At 47.5% G+C, this 20,572-nt stretch overlaps 1 protein-coding gene across 2 annotated transcripts; it reads right to left on the bottom strand.

Moving 5' to 3' along the window:
* Window positions 1-18,048: 18,048 nt before the first annotated feature.
* Window positions 18,049-19,710, bottom strand: LOC124693373 (BTB/POZ and MATH domain-containing protein 1-like). 2 transcript variants are annotated; one of them, XM_047226853.1, is made up of 2 exons: window positions 19,611-19,710; window positions 18,049-19,534 (listed from the first exon to the last, which is right to left on the bottom strand). In XM_047226853.1, the coding sequence occupies exon 2, from the start codon at window positions 19,524-19,526 to the stop codon at window positions 18,315-18,317; it is 1,212 nt and encodes a 403-aa protein (XP_047082809.1). In that variant the 5' UTR covers window positions 19,527-19,534; window positions 19,611-19,710; the 3' UTR covers window positions 18,049-18,314. The 2 variants fall into 2 exon arrangements, with proteins under 2 accessions (XP_047082809.1, XP_047082810.1); XM_047226854.1 differs by having other exon boundaries at window positions 19,619-19,674.
* Between the last annotated feature and the right edge of the window lie 862 nt (window positions 19,711-20,572).

Below are 20,572 nucleotides of genomic sequence, written 5' to 3'. Positions count from 1 at the left end.
GTGAAAGCATTGTAATCAACCCCAAAACACCTAAGATAAGGGTGTTGCTCGCCATCAAAAAGGCTTCAAGCACGAGCAACACCAAAAACGAATAACCGATATCGCCTAGATCGCAAGATGCGATCTAGGCAGCATGTTGCTTACCCGGGGAGAAACCCTCGAAACAAGGGGTGGCGATGCGCCTAGATTGATTTGTTGTGAACGTGATCGTCCTCCTTTCTCAATAACCCTAGATACATATTTATAGTCCGTAGACTCTCTAACTTGGGAATAAACCCAACCGTGTACGAGCTAAACTCTATCTCTTAATTCTAACCGACACGTATCCTACTATATTTACAAATACACGGGCAATCTTGCCCAAACTTCTTGTACAAGGCCGATTCGGGAATATTTTCCATGTATATCTTCTAAGCCCATTTAATCACGGCCCATCTCCAGACTTGGTCAAATTCTAGTGATAACACATGCCCCCTGGTTTTGGCAATGATAATTTCAAAACCACTCTGTTTTTTCTTCGTAGGGTCATGTCGTGGCAGAGCAGAACCGTCGCAGTATCCTTCATCATGATGCCTTGCCTTCTCAACTTCTCTGCACGATTTGACAGTTCTGTGGCACCACTTCCTCGGAAACTGCTATAACATTAACTCTCCCCCATATCCCTTTATTTAACCGCGTCGAGCAGTTTGCCTCTTCATCCTCTTGCTCCGTACTAGCCATCGGCAAAAAACCCTTCCTCTGTAGCCATGTCTTCTTCCTCCTCCTCCTCCTCTGCCTCCTCAGGCCTCTCCTACGTATCTTCTCCCCTCCGTGAGCCCACGCCGGAGTGGGACCTGGTGGCGGCGTACAACCGCCGCGCCCCGGAGGAGTGGGACATCGAGTCCCATGATTCCTAAGTCTGGTCCGAGGACGACAAGTCCTTGACCGACGGAGAGGACGACTTCCAGTTCCTCGTCGACGGGGAGCTGGAGGCGGGGAGCGAAGACGATCGCTTCTCGTGGGACGGCTACACCTCCTCCGACGAGGAGGACGAAGAGGAGGACGACGAGTCCTCCGACGAATATCCCCCGGCGAAGCGATTCCGCGCCGGGTCGGACGACGACAGCGACGACGACGACGAGGAAGACGAGGCTCCCGTAGAGGGCTACGGGAGCAGCGACGAGGAGCCCACCAGCAGCTGCGCCGGCGGCAGCGATGACGACGACGAGGGCAGCAACGGCCCTTAGATTAGGGACTACTAGTATAGGACTAGTAGTAGTAGTAATCGGCTTTTGTTCCTTCTTCCTTGAGCAATCGGCTCTTCTCTGTAATAGCCCTTTTATTAATGACGAAAATATTTCCAAGCCGATTTGCCTTTTTACCAGTTTTGCCGATTGTCAAAGCAAGTCAACACACCAAGAGCCGATGGCAGCGCATCGGCCCTTGCCATAAAATGCGAGCAAGGCCAGCTCTGTTGCCTATTCAAACGGTAACCTGCGACTTATCCGAAAGAGCAACACTCAGATCCCCAAATCGCCGCTCGAACAGATCCAACTCACGGCCACACGAACCTCAGATCTCAATCGCGCAGGCTCGAACCCGTAGCGGATCCAATGGCGGAATCATCCAACGCCAACGCTTTGGTCTCCGGCCTGAAGGTAATCCTCAACCGCTCCTCGCTGTCCGAACATAGTGCTAGAATTAACAACAAACATCTGAATTAATGCTTCGTTCCATCATTAATTTCTAGGTATCAGACATTCTACTCGCCACATCCTTCTCTTCCAAATTCTCTCTCGTCTTGGCCCTCGTTCTACCGAGAGTCCCGCCCATCCGATTTCATGCGAGGCAAATAGAATTCCCTTCGTGAACCAAAACCTAGATCTGACTTCTTGGGCCGACTGCTTACGAGCCTGGCCTAATCCTCCTGAAGATTGGGTTTCATGGTACAATAGAGTCTCCAAAACTCACCACGCCACTTGGGAAACCGCAGGAATAGCCGATGCTTTAGCTTTATCATTGTCTCCCCTTGAGAAACATGAAAACCTTCTGAAAACCATCGGCTATTTTTGGTCTGATGCCATGAATTGCTTCATGTTTGGTCATGGCCCCATGACACCAACCTTACTAGATGTGGCCATGATCACTGGTTTAGACATTACATCCCCAAGCCCATCTGCCTTTAGGCTGCCAAAGGTCCCCTTCGCGCTTTCTTCCAAAACAGAGTGCACAAACTGGGGTGCTTACCTTCGGCGCCACATGAAAAACAAAGGCCCAGTAACAGAGAAAGAACACACGGCTTTCCTGAATTTCTGGTTGGAACACTTCATATTTTGTGGTCCTTCACTTGCTCCAACCAAGAATTATCTTTCCCTCGGCCTATGAACTTGCCGGAGGCACTCAGCTTGGCATTGGCAAACCGTTTCTTGGAGAGGTCTATAGATATCTCCAGCTAATGTCTCGTTAAACTCGTTCTCCCAAAAGACAATCAAAGCCGGAGGTCCCCGGTGGTTTATTCAGCTACGGGCTCGCTCGTACTTCCAAAACCAGATCCCAAACCTTCCACCCTTGGCCACTTGCACCTTCCCGTGATACCAACGGGAGGCAGATCCGATGCACTAGCTACGGCCAAGCTCTATATAGCCTCCTGTGCAGCAAACCGACCTCTAAGGGAGCATCGCAGTGGTTCGAACTTTCTACCAAGGCCCGGACGACCCTCTCTTCTTTCCTTATACGGAGTCCGAAAATTTTGAAAATCCAGTCTCCTTCGAAGTTAGATAGTTTTGCCGATGATGCCGACACTCGGCAGCTTGTATTCCATCATGATCCGTCCTCGCTTCCTTCCCGTCGGCATGAGCACCTCAAACAGGATCATCAAACCTGGTTATGAGTCTTATCGCCGGTCGTGGCAGCCCGGCAACTTGGTCTTGGACAGGTATCTCCTCACTTCTTTTCGCACCACCTAACAGAGAGCAGAGCTGATCTACCTGATGTCCTCACCAGTCAAAGGTGTTATTCCTTCTTTGACGCTCTAGCCGCCCCAATTTCTCACAACCTCTCTTTTACCTCATCAACCGATGGTTTTGAAACTTGGTGGTCAATGTGGAAGACTCATGCCTTCGGGAGAGCTCTGGGACCATTGCTGAAACAACTTGATGCTGAATATGACATCCCTGCAGAACAGGTACCACTACTCACAATTCATTTTGAAGTGGCTTGCAATGATTTCCTTTTATAACATTGCTCTGCCTCCTTGCAGCAACAAGACGGTCCAGATCCTCGTAGATGATGACGGCTCCCTTTTCGGATTTCTCCCACCAGCTCCGGTGGTCCTCTTCTCGCAAAAACTCACCATCTTTGAAAAAGGTTGTGATGCGAGAGCCAGCCGATGACACCAACATCGGCTTCCAAGAGCAGAGTGTCTTCCGGGTCAGCTGCCCCCGAGCCTCGCTCAAGGCGAGAACAGCAGAGTGAGGAAAGTAGCTGCCGAGAAGACTCAAGCGCCAAAGCCCTACTCCGGCTCAAGAAAGTTCGCACGTAAGTTGACCCGTGCTTTGGCTGATTTCATTCATCCTTCTAGGCTTCGCTGCATACTTATACTTCTTTTACGGACCTCCACCGAAGAAAACTCCAGGTGAGGACACCCAGTCCCGGCCGAAGGGACTCGAGCTTGGGTAACTCTGGGAAAACCACCACGCGAGCGAGCCGGACTTGCCACCGTCGGCTTCCAAGAAAAGGTCCGCCCCCGAACCCGCCGTCTCCCAAATTCCCATCGAGCAGTAGGGTGGAAGTCGCACAAAGAGCCGATGTATCAAAAGAGCCCGCAAGGAACCGCAAGCCTCTTCATCAAACCGGGAGATCTCGAACGTAATCCCCTCCGTACTCTCCCTGGCTCATATTTCATGCTGACCCATTGCTGTTCTTGTCGGCTAACCATTCCCTCTGCAGACCGATGACACCTCTAGTGGGGAAGTTGAGGAGGTACCAATGCCATCCGCCACCCTGGACCTAGCAACTTCTAAGAGTGTAGCTGACAAGGTGGCCAGCTTGGCCAAACCGACAGCAGAAACACCAGAGCCGATCACCTCTTCATCGGCTGTTCCTCTGGTCTTGGGAGAGGTACGATCCTTCCCTTTAGCTCTACCTTACTCCTTTGCTGTCTCCTGACGTTTTCTTGTTGTCTGTCAGGGTTATGACCTTTCATGCCTGCTAACATTTGATCCCGAATCCATCGAGCCGGCTACTGCTAAAACAAGCGAAGAGCCAGGACCCAGCACTACACATGGTTGATGCGTGTAGTTGACACGTCCGTTGGGAACCCCAAGAGGAAGGTGTGATGCGCACAGCGGCAAGTTTCCCTCAGTTAGAAACCAAGGTTTAATCGAACCAGTAGGAGTCAAGAAGCACGTTGAAGGTTGATGGCGGCGGGATGTAGTGCGGCGCAACACCGCAGATTCCGGCGCCAACGTGGAACCCGCACAACACAACCAAAGTACTTTGCCCCAACGAAACAGGTGAGGTTGTCAATCTCACCGGCTTGCCGTAACAAAGGATTAACCGTATTGTGTGGAAGATGATTGTTTGCAGAGAAAACAAGAAACAAGTATTGCAAGCAGATTTGTATTTCAAGTATTAAAAGAATGGACCGGGGTCCACAGCTCACTAGAGGTGTCTCTCCCATAAGATAAAAGCATGTTGGGTGAACAAATTACAATCGGGCAATTGACAAATAGAGAGGGCATAACAATGCACATACATGACATGATAAGTATAGTGAGATTTAATTGGGCATTACGACAAAGTACATAGACCGCCATCCAACCGCATCTATGCCTAAAAAGTCCACCTTCAGGTTATCATCCGAACCCCTTCCAGTATTAAGTTGCAAAGCAACAGACAATTGCATTAAGTATGGTGCGTAATGTAATCAACAACTACATCCTCGGACATAGCGCCAATGTTTTATCCCTAGTGGCAACAACACAACACAACCTTAGAATTTTCTCGTCATCGTCCTGGTGTCAATGCAGCATGAACCCACTATCGAGCATAAGTACTCCCTCTTGGAGTTAAAAGCAAAAACTTGGCCAGAGCCTCTACTAGTAACGGAGAGCATGCAAGATCATAAACAACACATATGTAATAACTTGATAATTAACATGACATGGTATTCTATATCCATCGGATCCCGACAAACACAACATATATAATTACATATAGATGATCTTGATCATGTTAGGCAGCTCACAAGATCCAACAATGAAGCACAATGAGGAGAAGACAACCATCTAGCTACTGCTATGGACCCATAGTCCAGGGGTGAACTACTCACTCATCACTCCGGAGGCGACCATGGCGGTGTAGAGTCCTCCGGGAGATGAATCCCCTCTCCGGCAGGGTGCCGGAGGAGATCTCCGTAATCCCCCGAGATGGGATCGGCGGCGGCGGCGTCTCGCAAGGTTTTCCGTATCGTGGTTTTTTCGCATCGTGGGTTTCGCGACGGAGGCTTTAAGCAGGCGGAAGGGCAGAGTCGGGGGCCAGACGAGGGGGCCACACCATAGGGCGGCGCGGGCCCCCCCTGGGCCGCGCCGCCTTGTGGTGTCGCCACCTCGTGGCCCCACTTCGTGTGTTCTTCGGTCTTCCGGAAGCTCCGTGGAAAAATAGGACCCCGGGTCTTCGTTTCGTCCAATTCCGAGAATATTTCGTTACTAGGATTTCTGAAACCAAAAACAGCGTAAAACAGAACCGGCACTTCGGCATCTTGTTAATAGGTTAGTTCCGTAAAATGCACGAATATGACATAAAGTGTGCATAAAACATGTAGGTATCATCAATAATATGGCATAGAACATAAGAAATTATCGATACGTCGGAGACGTATCAAGCATCCCCAAGCTTAGTTCTCGCTCGTCCCGAGCAGGTAAAACGATAACAAAGATAATTTCTGAAGTGATATGCCATCATAACCTTGATCATACTATTTGTAAACATATGTAGTGGATGCAGCGATCAAAACAATGGTGATGACATGAGTAAACAAGTGAATCATAAAGCAAAGACTTTTCATGAATAGTACTTCAAGACAAGTATTAATAAGTCTTGCATAAGAGTTAACTCATAAAGCAATAAATCAAAGTAAAGGTATTGAAGCAACACAAAGGAAGATTAAGTTTCAGCGGTTGCTTTCAACTTGTAACATGCATATCTCATGGATAGTTGTCAACATAGAGTAATATAACAAGTACAATATGCAAGTATGTAGGAATCAATGCACAGTTCACACAAGTGTTTGCTTCTTGAGGTGGAGAGAAATAGGTGAACTGACTCAACATAAAAGTAAAAAGAATGGTCCTTCAAAGAGGAAAGCATCGATTGCTATATTTGTGCTAGAGCTTTTATTTTGAAAACATGAAACAATTTTGTCAACGGTAGTAATAAAGCATATGAGTTATGTACATTATATCTTACAAGTTGCAAGTCTCATGCATAGTATACTAATAGTGCCCGCACCTTGTCCTAATTAACTTGGACTACCGGATCTTTGCAATGCACATGTTTTGACCAAGTGTCACAATGGGGTACCTCCATGCCGCCTGTACAAAGGTCTAAGGAGAAAGCTCGCATTTTGGATTTCTCGCTTTTGATTATTCTCAACTTAGACATCCATACCGGGACAACATGGACAACAGATAATGGACTCCTCTTTCATGCATAAGCATGTGGCAACAATTATTATTCTCATATGAGATTGAGGATATGTGTCCAAACTGAAACTTCCACCATGAATCATGGCTTTAGTTAGCGGCCCAAAGTTCTTCTCTAACAATATGCATGCTCCAACCATGAAGGTGGTAGATCTCTCTTGCTTCGTACAAGACGGACATGCATAGCAACTCACATGATATCCAACAAAGAATAGTTGATGGCGTCCCCGTAAACATGGTTATCGCTCAACAAGCAACTTAATAAGAGATAAAGTGCATAAGTACATATTCAATACCACAATAGTTTTTAAGCTATTTGTCCCATGAGCTATATATTGCAAAGGTGAATGATGGAATTTTAAAGGTAGCACTCAAGCAATTTACTTTGGAATGGCGGATAAATACCATGTAGTAGGTAGGTATGGTGGACACAAATGGCATAGTGGTTGGCTCAAGGATTTTGGATGCATGAGAAGTATTCCCTCTCGATACAAGGTTTAGGCTAGCAAGGTTATTTGAAACAAACACAAGGATGAACGAGTACAGCAAAACTCACATAAAAGACATATGGTAAACATTATAAGACTCCATACCGTCTTCCTTGTTGTTCAAAACTCAATACTAGATGTTATCTAGACTCTAGAGAAACCAAATATGCAAACCAAATTAGCAAGCTCTAAGTATTTCTTCATTAATGGGTGCAAAGTATATGATGCAAGAGCTTAAACATGAGCACAACAATTGCCAAGTATCAAATTATCCAAGACATTTTAGAGTTACTACATGTAGTATTTTCCAATTCCAACCATATAACAATTTTAACGAAGAAGAAACTTCGCCTTGAATACTATGAGTAGAGCCTAAGGACATATTTGTCCATATGCAACAGCGGAGCATGTCTCTCTCCCATAAAGTGAATGCTAGGATCCATTTTATTCAAACAAAACAAAAAAAACAAAAACAAACCGACGCTCCAAGCAAAGTACATAAGATGTGGCCGAATAAAAATATAGTTTCAGGGGGGAACCTGATAATGTTGTCGATGAAGAAGGGGATGCCTTGGGCATCCCCAAGCTTAGACGCTTGAGTCTTCTTAATATATGCAGGGGTGAACCACCGGGGCATCCCCAAGCTTAGAGCTTTCACTCTCCTTGATCATATTGCATCATACTCCTCTCTTGATCCTTGAAAACTTCCTCCACACCAAACTCGAAACAACTCATTAGAGGGTTAGTGCATAATAAAAATTCACATGTTCAGAGGTGACAGAATCATTCTTAACACTTCTGGACATTGCATAAAGCTACTGGACATTAGTGGATCAAAGAAATTCATCCAACATAGCAAAAGAGGCAATGCGAAATAAAAGACAGAATCTGTCAAAACAGAACAGTCCGTAAAGATGGATTTTATTAGGCCACCAGACTTGCTCAAACGAAAATGCTCAAATTGAATGAAAGTTGCGTACATATCTGAGGATCATGCTCGTAAATTGGCGTAATTTTCTGAGCTACCTACAGGGAGATAGACCCAGATTCGTGACAAAGAAAGAAATCTGGAACTGCGCAGTAATCCAAATCTAGTACTTACTTTTCTATCAAAGACTTTACTTGGCACAACAAAACTCAAAACTAAGATAAGGAGAGGTTGCTACAGTAGTAAACAACTTCCAAGACACAAATATAAAACAAAAATACTGGAGTAAAAACATGGGTTGTCTCCCATAAGCGCTTTTCTTTAACGCCTTTCAGCTAGGCGCAGAAAGTGTAACTCAAGTGTTATCGAAGGGTGGTGCGTCAACCTTACCTTGGGCTTTACCCTTACCTTTCTTATTGTTTTTCCTTCCCTTTGGTTTAGGGAATATATGATTTCCCCCTGGCATAGAGGTGAATTTCAGAGTGCCTTTTCCCACATCAATGACTGCTCCCAATAGTTTCAACAAGGATCTCCCGAGTATGATTTTTCCTGTTTCAATAACAAGATAATCAATGGATATTGTTCTTCCAAGAATGGTTGTATGCACACCTGCGGCTATTCCCTTAGGAATTATACTAGAGTTATCAATGAGAGTTATTTCTTCTCCTCCTTCATCGACTCCCCAAAGTTTCAAAGATTTATAAATGCTTTCAGGCATAAGGCAAAATTCATACATAATATCACAGTAGGCATGAAGAGTTCGATCACCGATAACAATTTTAACAAGCAGGATCCCACAATGAAAGTTCAGAGTTCACTAAAACTTGATCAAGACGGTTACGAATGTATCCATAATTTTCATTTAAGCGAGATGCACTTGTCTCAAGAGTATTTAATCTATTATGAATGCCGATAAGGGCTGAATCAAAATTATTAGCCGAATCATGTGATGCAACCAACTTCTTTATGGCATTAAAAGCTTGATCCCCATTGCAATGGAGGAAATCTCCTCCCACTAAAGTATCCAAAGCATATCTATAGCGAACCATAAGACCAAAATAAAAATTACTAAGGAGCAAACTTAGAGTCATTTGAGGTTCAGCTTCACGATAAGAAGTAAAAATTCTAGACCAAGCATCCTTAAAACTCTCCTCATCCCCTTGTTTAAAAGTGAAGACTAATTCTTCAGGCGAAGAAGTAACAGGTTCAGAGCTAGACATGGTAACAAAAGTAACTAAATATTTTTTGTATTTTTAATATAGAGTGCAAGACAATAAAGCAAACTAGATAAAGTAAATGCAAGTAAACTAATTTTTTTGTGTTTTTGATATAGCAAACAAGATAGCAAATAAAGTAAAGCTAGCAACTAATTTTTTTGTGTTTTGATATAAGTGCAGCAAACAAAGTAGTAAATAAAATAAAGCAAGACAAAAACAAAGTAAAGAGATTGAGAAGTGGAGACTCCCCTTGCAGCGTGTCTTGATCTCCCAAGCAACGGCGCCGTAAATTTGCTTGATGCGTGTAGTTGACACGTCCGTTGGGAATCCCAAGAGGAAGGTGTGATGCGCACAGCGGCAAGTTTCCCTCGCTAGAAACCAAGGTTTAATCGAACCAAGTAGGGAGTCAAGAAGCACGTTGAAGGTTGATGGCGGCGGGATGTAGTGCGGCGCAACACCGGAGATTCCGGCGCCAACGTGGAACCCGCACAACACAACCAAAGTACTTTGCCCCAACGAAACAGATGAGGTTGTCAATCTCACCGGCTTGCTGTAACAAAGGATTAACCGTATTGTGTGGAAGATGATTGTTTGCAGAGAAAACAAGTAAAACAAGTATTGCAGCAGATTTGTATTTCAGTATTAAAAGAATGGACCGGGGTCCACAGCTCACTAGAGGTGTCTCTCCCATAAGATAAAAGCATGTTGGGTGAACAAATTACAGTCGGGCAATTGACAAATAGAGAGGGCATAACAATGCACATACATGACATGATAAGTATAGTGAGATTTAATTGGGCATTACGACAAAGTACATAGACCGCCATCCAACCGCATCTATGCCTAAAAAGTCCACCTTCAGAGTTATCATCCGAACCCCTTCCAGTATTAAGTTGCAAAGCAACGTACAATTGCATTAAGTATGGTGCGTAATGTAATCAACAACTACATCCTCGGACATAGCGCCAATGTTTTATCCCTAGTGGCAACAACGACAACACAACCTTAGAACTTTCTCATCATCGTCCCGTGTGTCAATGCAGCATGAACCCACTATCGAGCATAAGTACTCCCTCTTGGAGTTAAAAGCAAAAACTTGGCCGAGCCTCTACTAGTAACGGAGAGCATGCAAGATCATAAACAACACATATGTAATAACTTGATAATTAACATGACATGGTATTCTCTATCCATCGGATCCCGACAAACACAACATATAGAATTACGGATAGATGATCTTGATCATGTTAGGCAGCTCACAAGATCCAACAATGAAGCACAATGAGGAGAAGACAACCATCTAGCTACCGCTATGGACCCATAGTCCAGGGGTGAACTACTCACTCATCACTCCGGAGGCGACCATGGCGGTGTAGAGTCCTCCGGGAGATGAATCCCCTCTCCGGCAGGGTGCCGGAGGAGATCTCCGTAATCCCCCGAGATGGGATCGGCGGCGGCGGCGTCTCGGCAAGGTTTTCCGTATCGTGGTTTTTTCGCATCGGGGGTTTCGCGACGGAGGCTTTAAGTAGGCGGAAGGGCAGAGTCGGGGGCCGACGAGGGGGCCACACCATAGGGCGGCGCGGGCCCCCCGGGCCGCGCCGCCTTGTGGTGTCGCCACCTCGTGGCCCCACTTCGTGTGTTCTTCGGTCTTCCGGAAGCTCCGTGGAAAAATAGGACCCCGGGTCTTCGTTTCGTCCAATTCCGAGAATATTTCGTTACTAGGATTTCTGAAACCAAAAACAGCAGAAAACAGAACCGGCACTTCGGCATCTTGTTAATAGGTTAGTTCCAGAAAATGCACGAATATGACATAAAGTGTGCATAAAACATGTAGGTATCATCAATAATATGGCATAGAACATAAGAAATTATCGATACGTCGGAGACGTATCAATGGTCAACTCCAGCATCTCAAGGCCCTGCTCTCCTCCTCCATCGAGTCATTGGTTGAAGACTCTGCGGGAGTGAAGAGCATTCTGGAAGATATCCAGCCTCATCTTCCGGTGACGCTGCAGGTGAAACTTTGGCCAGTCGTAACTCTGTCTGCCTACAGGTCAAGAGTGGCATCGGCTCGTTAGAGAATCGACCTGCGCCACGCCCAGCTTCCGTTGAAAGCCGATATTGCCGACAAATGCCAACGGCTTAATGAGAAAAAGGCTGCCTTGGACGCCAAAACTGACACATCTGACAGCACGGCTGAACTGGCGACCTTGCGCAAAGAATTGGAGGCCCTTGAAGAGAAGGTTCGGGCAACAAAACAGCTCATTGAAGCTAAGGAAGCCCTTATCGCCCACTCCCTCGAGGAAGCAGAAGGTCTCAAAGCTGAACTGAAGACTGATCTGGCCGAAATCCGCGCCTTGAACAAGCAGCTGGTAGCAGGCAAAGACGAAGATGATGAGGCCGAGATCGCCGAGGTGGATCGTGTTCGTGCTGATGCCCTCCATGCCCTTGAGATGTTTCTTCAGTAAAGTCTCCCTGTGTAATCTGAGAAACAAGTTTGTACAAGTTTGTACTCCAGAGTCGATGGCTATGCATCGGCTTTGTTCCCTAGTTCTAAAGTCGATGACTGTGCATCGGCTGTACTGGCCGATTTCGTGCATCGGTCTACATATGTTATCGTCCATTATTCCATATTATGTGCCCCCCGAGCCGAATCTTTCAAGTGATTGAAGATATCGGCTCTTGCTGACGCATGTTGGTCGTAGCCTATCCCACGGACCAATGTAGATCTCTTCTAGCTCATCAGCTGACGTAAACCCATATCCTAGCTTTCCGTCGCCTGCTAGATCGACGTTGAACACAGGCAGAACGTATGGCGAGGATAATTTTGGCCGATTGCTGGAATCGGCCTCCATGTTGATCGAATTGCTCAATGAAGGTTTACAACTTGTATGTGCTCCCTTACAGGAGGAAGCCTCCCTACCACGACTACGTGATATGTTTGAAGTGAGATCCTTGCTTTTCATTTTTTGAGGCCGATCGCAGGGATCGGCCTTGCCATGTATGTCGATGGGTGTTGCTCTTGTTACTCTATCAGGCCGGTGGATAAGACCAGCCTCACCCCGTTTTTTGTCACCTCGATGCGATCACAGCCGTCCAAACTGATTCCGGAGAGCGGTTCTTGGTCTTCCGAGTCCCAAATGTTCATGCCGGCTATCGAGACGTCGATCGAGTCATCTCGCATGCACGACTTCTACGTCGTCTCCATCCCACCGTATCGGGCATTGGTGCATTGTAGATGGAATGCAGCAGCTTGGCGTGAATCCAATCCCTTCCTAACAGGGCAGCGTAGGTGCTCTTGCTGTCGACGATGAAGAATGTCGTTGGGACCGTCTTTCGGCCTATGGTTAGATCCACGTTCAGGACACCTTGCGTCCCTGATGCTTGGCCGTTGAAGTCGTTTAGTGTGACGTTGGTCTTGATCAGATCGGCACTAGAGCGTCCTAAACGTCGTAGCATGGAATAAGGCATTATATTGACTGCTGCTCCCGTGTCAACCAACATCCTGCCGACGGGCTGCCCATTGATATAACCCTTTAGGTACAGGGCCTTCATGTGTTTGTAGCCCTTCTCCCGTGGTTTTTCAAAGATGACGGGCTGTGGACCGCAGTCAAACTGTGCTATCGGCACTTCCTCAGTTCCTGGGGCACGAAACTCTGATGGAAGGAAGAACACCATGTTTGTGCCAGCCGATGTACCCACATCGGCTTTTTCTTGCTTGGGACGCCAAACTTTCTTTGGTGGACGAGTCTCTTCGTCCAAAGTCTGCTGAATTTTCACGGCCAGATCGGGCCGCGCTTTCCTCAACGTGTGCAAGTATCGCGCTTCGGCTTGTTCCAAGCTGCGTAGCCGCTGAACCCTACGCTTTTGGGAGTGGCTGAGTCCATCGGGGCACCACCTTGGCCGGTGGTACCTATCATCTTCTTCATCTTCTGACTCCTCAAAGTCTTCATCTTGAGAGGACTCAGCACGTTTGTTCTGTGGCGGGAGAGGTCCTAGATGCTTGAAAACTGAAACGTCTCCTGCATCCTTCTTCCGGCGTCTACACTCTGGGCAGTTGTCGATCGTAGGCAATCGGCTCATTCCTGAGTCCCAGCAGTGTTTAAAGAAGGGACAGTCCCAGTGTCTATCCATGTCCTCCTGCTCCCTTGACCTCTCCTTAGCGCGGTGCTCACGTCCTTCGTCGCCTCTGTCATGCCAACGGTACCTTCCTTTGTCTTCATCGGACGATTGTATCTCTCGTCGTTTCTGTCGTACTGCCGACGTCGGTCATACTGATACTCATACTTGTTGAGGAGATGCGTGGAAAGTGGCTTTTGGTATCGCACGCTTCTCACTTGTTCCTTGGTGAGGTACCGTTTGTCATCATATCGGGGCCGGTCGCGTGGATCGGCCTCCTCCTTTTCGTTGTTGCGGGAGTGACTGCTTTCCTCTTTATCCTTGCCATGGTGGCGCACAGGCCCTGCCATGTTAACATCAAACGATAAATCCAATCGACGCCTCGCGGAGTGGTTTGGTTCCACCATGTTGACGCCAGGGAACGGGTGCGTGTCCCACTGGGCGTGCCAGAATGTGTTGCGGTCAGAAACCCACCGGCGAGCAGCGACGGGCAACACAGTAGAGCCGGGAGGCTCCCAGGATTGCGGCTGACCCTGGTCCCTCGGGCGACGGCCCGCAATGCCTTCTGGCACACGCGTCCCGGTGCTTACGAGGGCGTGCCACCCGACCTATACCTGGTCGGGAAGGTGATGGATTGCTTCGACTAGTTTCCTGCATGGCAAACACGTAAACATTAAATACGAACCCCGATCGGCTCTTAAGTTGTTCTGTGGATCGGCTCAAAGAGCCGATTGCCCCATGGTTCATGTTAGATTTATAAGGACATGGGGATCATTCTTTATCAATATCAAGCTAAACTAATCTACGATAGTCTAGGGTTTTCACCATATAATCGGAACATCCTATGCGTAATTGAGCCTAGCAGATACGTAAGATGATGGAAAACCAACCCTAAAGAGGCCTAAAAACCAACATGAAGTTGATCCCCGGAACAATCCCTCTAGAGCTTAGTAAACCACACCTTACGCGCTACCGGATCCTTCAACTCGTTTATAAGGCCTAACCATACGGATATCAAACCAATCCTTGAAGAACAAGGAGCAACTATAACAGATTAGATCCACTAGATCATGAACAAGCAAGATGCTGCCCTTACACCTAAAATAGGTGTAAGGGCAGCTAGATATCGAGGGGTAGCGTAACTAAACAAGTGCATCGTGAAAGCATTGTAATCAACCCCAAAACACCTAAGATAAGGGTGTTTCTCGCCATCAAAAAGGCTTCAGCACGAGCAACACCAAAAACGAATAAACTGATACTGCCTAGATCGCAAGATGCGATCTAGGCAGCATGTTGCTTACCCGGGAGAAACCCTCGAAACAAGGGGTGGCGATGCGCCTAGATTGATTTGTTGTGAACGTGATCGTCCTCCTTTCTCAATAACCCTAGATACATATTTATAGTCCGTAGACTCTCTAACTTGGGAACAAACCCAACCGTGTACGAGCTAAACTCTATCTCTTAATTCTAACCGACACGTATCCTACTATATTTACAGATACACGGGCAATCTTGCCCAAACTTCTTGTACAAGGCCGATTCGGGAATATTTTTCATGTATATCTTCTAAGCCCATTTAATCACGGCCCATCTCCAGACTTGGTCAAATTCTGGTGATAACACCTTCTTCACATTGATCCTCATCTCCTCCAACTTGGCTTTGTTCCTTGCTTCCTCTCGGCTGGCTTCAAGCTTTGCAAGGCTCACCTCCTTCTTCGTCTCGATGATGACAAGCTTGGTCTCCAAAGTCTTGGACGCTATCACCTCCTTGGACTTCATCATTTGATCAAACTTGTCCCTCAACAATGCAGCCTCCCCCTTGAGCCTGAGCCTTTCCTTCGCCTTCTTGTTCCCCTTCGGCTTATCAGCGTTCCGTCCTCCTTCTCGTCCTCGGTGTCGTCGAGCGCAACCATTGCATCTTTCTTCGGTGCTACTTCTTCATCCCTCAATTTTCACTTGGGGAGGTGCTGAAGCACATCAAAGCAATGACGCATGGTGAAGCTCTTGTCCTTGCTGCCGGCCATGTCTCTGTACCTCGCATCAGCAGTGCGGTCCTACATTTTAAAAACCAACCAAGAAATCGTCAACATGTCACCAAAGCGAAACTAGAATTGTACAAATCAAATATGCACTCACATATTCGTCCACAGTTGCACCACTAGGAGGATTGGACACCACTTGGTCCATTGCTGCTGCCCACCGACTGCAGGCAGGTTTGATCGCGTCCCAACGTCCTTGGAGGGATCGGTATGTGCGATCGACAGGATGGCGAACACGTGGCATAAGCTTATGGAATTTGTCCTCGATGCGTTGCCAGTACCGCTTCCCCGTTTGATCGGTGCCGGAGATAGCATCCATCCCCACGGAGGCCCAAGCTCGGCACAAGGTGGCATCTTCACCGTGTAGTTGTTGGCCCGCCTCTTCTTCCTATTTCCGTCGGCCTCCACCTCCACCACACCCTCGTCCCCTTCATCTTCTTCCCCTTCGTCCCCTTCGTCCCCGCCGTCGTTCTCATCTCCGCCCATCCCAGTGCCAAACGGAGGGAGTGGGTTAATGTTCGCCTCCTCCAACATCTCCATGTACGAGGCGTTCTCGTTCCTAATCAGACGAGGCCTCAATATCTACTCGGAATCAAAAAACGGAGGAAGATTTTGAGGTGTACCTTGTTGACCCATCGTCGAGCACGTCGTGGGCGACGTTCGTGGTGGCTTTCGGTGGCGGCGTTGGCGGGGAGGGGACCGGACGCGGGGTGCCACGAGTCGTCGCCGCCTTCACTTTCGTCCTTTTGGGACCCGTACTCTTCGGTCTCGCACGGGATGCCTTCGGCTTCGTTGCCACCGCCGAGACATCACCGGTGGCCGCCGCGGCATCGGATTGTGGGACCACATGTGTTCCCGCGCGCCGCCGCTTCACCCCGCTCGTCGACGAGACCGTCGTTCCTACCTCCGCGGGGTTGCAGGGGTGGCCGGGGTGGTTGGTGGAGCGGCGGAAGCTCCGGGCGACCACGGGAGAGGGTGGCGGCTCCTGCGAGGTAGCAACGGCGGCCGGCTTGGTCGATTCGAGACTCATCGCGGAGAAATCGGAGGGTGGCGGCGCAAAGGAGGGTAAGGGCGCACAGATCAGCGGCGGCGGCGGTGGTTGGGAGGAGCTGAAAGTTCCCTCACGCGCAAAGTAGGTTTTGTGTTCGGTCTGCGTTCGGTTCGCTCCGTCGGCCCCTACAAATACAGGTCGACGGAGCGAGTCTGCGTTCGGTTCGCTCCGTCGGCCCCTACAAATACAGGTCGACGGAGCGAACCGAACGCAACCCGAAAAAATATTTTCAGTTTACCTCGTTTACGGTCACTGATCGTTGATCGGCGCCCTTTTTCAGCCCGGACCCCGGACCCGTAAACTGACGGTTATTTTTCGGTTTTGGATCTTTTATGGGCTCTGCTAGAGATGCTCTTACAATCAGACATGTGTTTATCTGCCCAACTTAGCGAAACAACCATCTTGTTCTCCAACAGCTACTACGGCTACTACAATACATACAGCCCAAGCAGGGCAGAGCTAGGCCTAAACATCAGCAATACTAGCTAGCTACACTACACACCATACCATACAGTCGGACGAACATAGTATACACAGGCTGTAGAGAGACATGGCTACAGGGGCGGCAGCCTCTGGTCATATGCAAGCCCCGAGCGAGTAGTGAAAATAAGGATAAGAAGTATGCAAACATACTATCCTTGGTCTAGTAGCATTATTAGAGATCATATCCTCGAAATTGTCCATTGATTCGGATACATTCTTCATGCAATTTGAACTGCTATGGAAAAAACACATAAGTAGCTGAATACTAGTATTTAGGTGGATGTGAAAATAAGGAATAACTAAACTACATCCAATGGAGCATGCACAAATGTTACTCTCAGAATACAAGAAAACTGCATCCAAGAGATCAGAACTAGATCGACATTTAATCCACAAATGATATCATGTTTGCTGCCCTAGAAAATGCCCGCTGCAGAACAAAATTCAGGTCTAGGCATGTTTTCAAGTTGTTTGAAAATAATCCTGTACAAGGCATTAGTTTTTTACTTCATCCTCCACTTCATGCCAAAAAAATAACTTTCAGCTCAAACAAACAGCTGCATCTGAAAACCACAAATGCTGCTCTAATTGACCTTATGACACACGAATAAATATATGCTTGTGAGAAGTGTGCAATAGCATGAGTTCGATATAGCATCTTCCCATTCTGCATCTTATTTAACAGCATAACTGAATTCAACTTCCAAGCAAATGTTCATGCATTATTCTGATTCCTCATCATGCATGTTTATAAGAGCTAATCACCTCAGTAACAGCGATAGAAAAATATCATGAACACAACAGCTTTGGCGACAGATCAAACAAACCAAAATAACTTCAGCAATTTGAGCCCCCGATGGTACAAACATAAACCCAAAACACAAACAAGTCAACCTACATCCGCGCAACCAGCAGCAAAAATTGGGTAAGATGTTTGAGAAAAGCAAGCACAGAGGAGAAGGCCCCTATCAAAATTCTTTACCCCTAAACCCAGGTTCACAACTTGCCTTCCATAAAACATCTGCATAGTTCTTGATATCGACTAGAAAAGATTTTTCTTTAATGACACGAAGGCACAAAGCAACAGAGAAACAACTAGCCAGGGAACATGCACATGTCAACGTAGACATTGCACCTGAAACTACAGACAATATAATTCCATATTTTCCCATATTTATGATTCACCATACATGAAACGACATGATATAGCAAAAGCAAGACAAGCAGACTACCATCTACCTAGAGGATCCCGTCCCATATATGCATAATAGTGTTACTTGCAGCAGTTGCAGCCACATTACATCCTCTAGTGCTTCCTCTTCTTGTCCTTCTTCTGATTGGACACAAGCTTGGCAACGAGCTCGTTCAAAACAGAGGGATGCGTCGAAACCATATGACCCCAGCCATCAGTCGCCATTACTTTATCCAAGCATTCAGGAGATTGGCCTTCGATAAACTTGAAGCACGCCTCTTTCAATCTTTGGCAGTGGTGCTGCTCAGCTAGAGCAAGAGTGGACGCAACCGAGGTCACACCTATGTGCTCAGACAACTGCTTTTCACATAAAAACTTCAGCTGTTGGATATCATATCTGTCTGCCGCTACAAACAAGTCTTGCAGCCATGTTACATGCTCTGTTGCTTCCTCTTCTTGTCCTTCCTCAACTTCAGGGACTTCACCTTTTTCTTCTCCTTCGATGGCTTGTGTTTCGTCCTCCTCCATCTCAGGAAATGAGTCTGAGTAGACGAAGCTAAGCAAAGCCGCAAATACTTTTGCTTCCATGTCTTTGATCTGTATGGCACTGGACGTAACACCCTCTGCCATGGGGCCAAAGAGCTGTGCCCTGAAAACTTTAGATCGGGCAGCAAGCACACACCGGTGTGCAGAGAACGTCTGACCACTGACCTCAAAAGTCACATCAGAACCCAGCTTATCTTGAAGTAGAATTTTAAAATGATGGCCTATGTCAGACACAGTGTCACCGGCATCCTGGGTGTTGAGATCATTGCAAACCATGACATCACACCGGATGGTGAAACAATCAGCCTTTAGATGAGCAGATCGTTCAAGCGCATCTCTCTTCATAAACTTCATGCAGCCCCAGCAACGATGTTCGACGGAGAAGCTTCGTGTTTCACGTGCACGAATGTACATTGGCTTTTGATACTCAACCTGGTCAATGAAGCTAAACTGGAACTTCACCTCCACAGCATCTTCCATTTCGTCATCATCATCAAGAAGGCCAAGTTGGAGAGAAATGAAGTCAGCACAACTCAGGTCGTTGCCGTTAGGATCGCAGCAGATGCGCCACCAATGACCTCCTACCATGAAACGCCCAGACCAGATGCTGCTGCCAGTGGGTAAATCTTGTACGGCACGCGAATAGTCTTTTACCACAAGCAGGTGGTACCCGCTGTCTGTGCCGGAGTCGACAGCCGGTGTGATGTGCGCCTGGCCGCCGGCCGGCATGATGTCCGCCCTGCCGCCGGTAACCATAGATATACCGGCAAACGATGACATGACAAAATCTGCAATTCGATCTAAATTCCAGTCACTATCACGTTCCAAGTTCAGAGCTGAGATGGTTGAGGTGAGGGGGTAAACCTGGTCACCTCCCGCTTCTTGAACCAGCGGCTGCACGGAGACTTGCTGCGCCGAACGCGCCAGTTGTTGATTCTCACTGGAAGCAGAGTGCGCAGCGGCCTGGCCATTTCACGGAGAGTTAGGTTTCGGCTGTCTATAAGGATTCATTTGTATTAGCATAACTTGTGTGCTCTTGTAACAAAATTCGATCAGCATTTGTCTATACAATGTACTACACTACAAATCAGGAACAGTAGGATATATCAGTGCTAGGCTAGGTCACAGTGTGAATATGAGTGCGATGTGCGATGCATAGCAAAACAAAACACCTCACCGGGGGAGAGAGCGTCTGGGGTGGGCCTGGGGAGATCGGCTGCTCGGGCTGGAGAAGCTCGTCCGGCGGGAGGAAGTGCTCAGGCTGGAGGCGGAGGCGGGCGAGCTTGCGGACTATTCCGGGCTGGAGGCGGGCGGCTGAGCTCTGTGGAGGGGAGTATGGCTGGAGGCGGCGAATCTGGTCAGCTCCCGCTTGAACCGGCGGCCGGACGGAGAGAAAGCTTCACTCGCCGCGCCGCCCGCCGGCGTCGATTCTCCCCGGAAAATCAGAGTGCGCGGCGGCTGGTCGAGTTAGCTAGGGCTTTCGGGAGAGAATAGTTGGGCTTTTTGAGGCCGAAACCTGAAAGCCCATCACCAACGGCGCCGCACTGTTTGGGCACGCCATTATAACAATTGAAATGGAAAAAAAAAATGCTAACTCTGAATCTCTTCATTCATCAGCTGTTGGTTTGACCGCTGTTGGTTTGACCGCTGTTGTTCAGTGTGCCATTTGGTTCGTAACTAGATACAACCTAAACTTGGTGAAGCAAAGAAAATATTTTAGGTATTTATAAATGTAAGATGTTTTAGGTATTTATAAAATGGACTAGATACAACCTAAACTTGGTGAAGCAAAGAAAATATTTCAACATCTTACATTTCCAAACGGA

Source organism: Lolium rigidum, chromosome 2 (assembly GCF_022539505.1).
Source record: "Lolium rigidum isolate FL_2022 chromosome 2, APGP_CSIRO_Lrig_0.1, whole genome shotgun sequence".
Lineage (NCBI taxonomy): Eukaryota > Viridiplantae > Streptophyta > Magnoliopsida > Poales > Poaceae > Lolium > Lolium rigidum.
The sequence above is the reverse complement of the archived record's forward strand: the minus strand, read 5'-3'. Positions and strand labels throughout refer to the sequence as shown.

What these genes read in the sequence shown, in the direction of transcription:
- LOC124693373 (XM_047226853.1), bottom strand. Translation starts at nt 19,526, where the DNA reads ATGTCATCGTTTGCCGGTATATCTATGGTTACCGGCGGCAGGGCGGAC.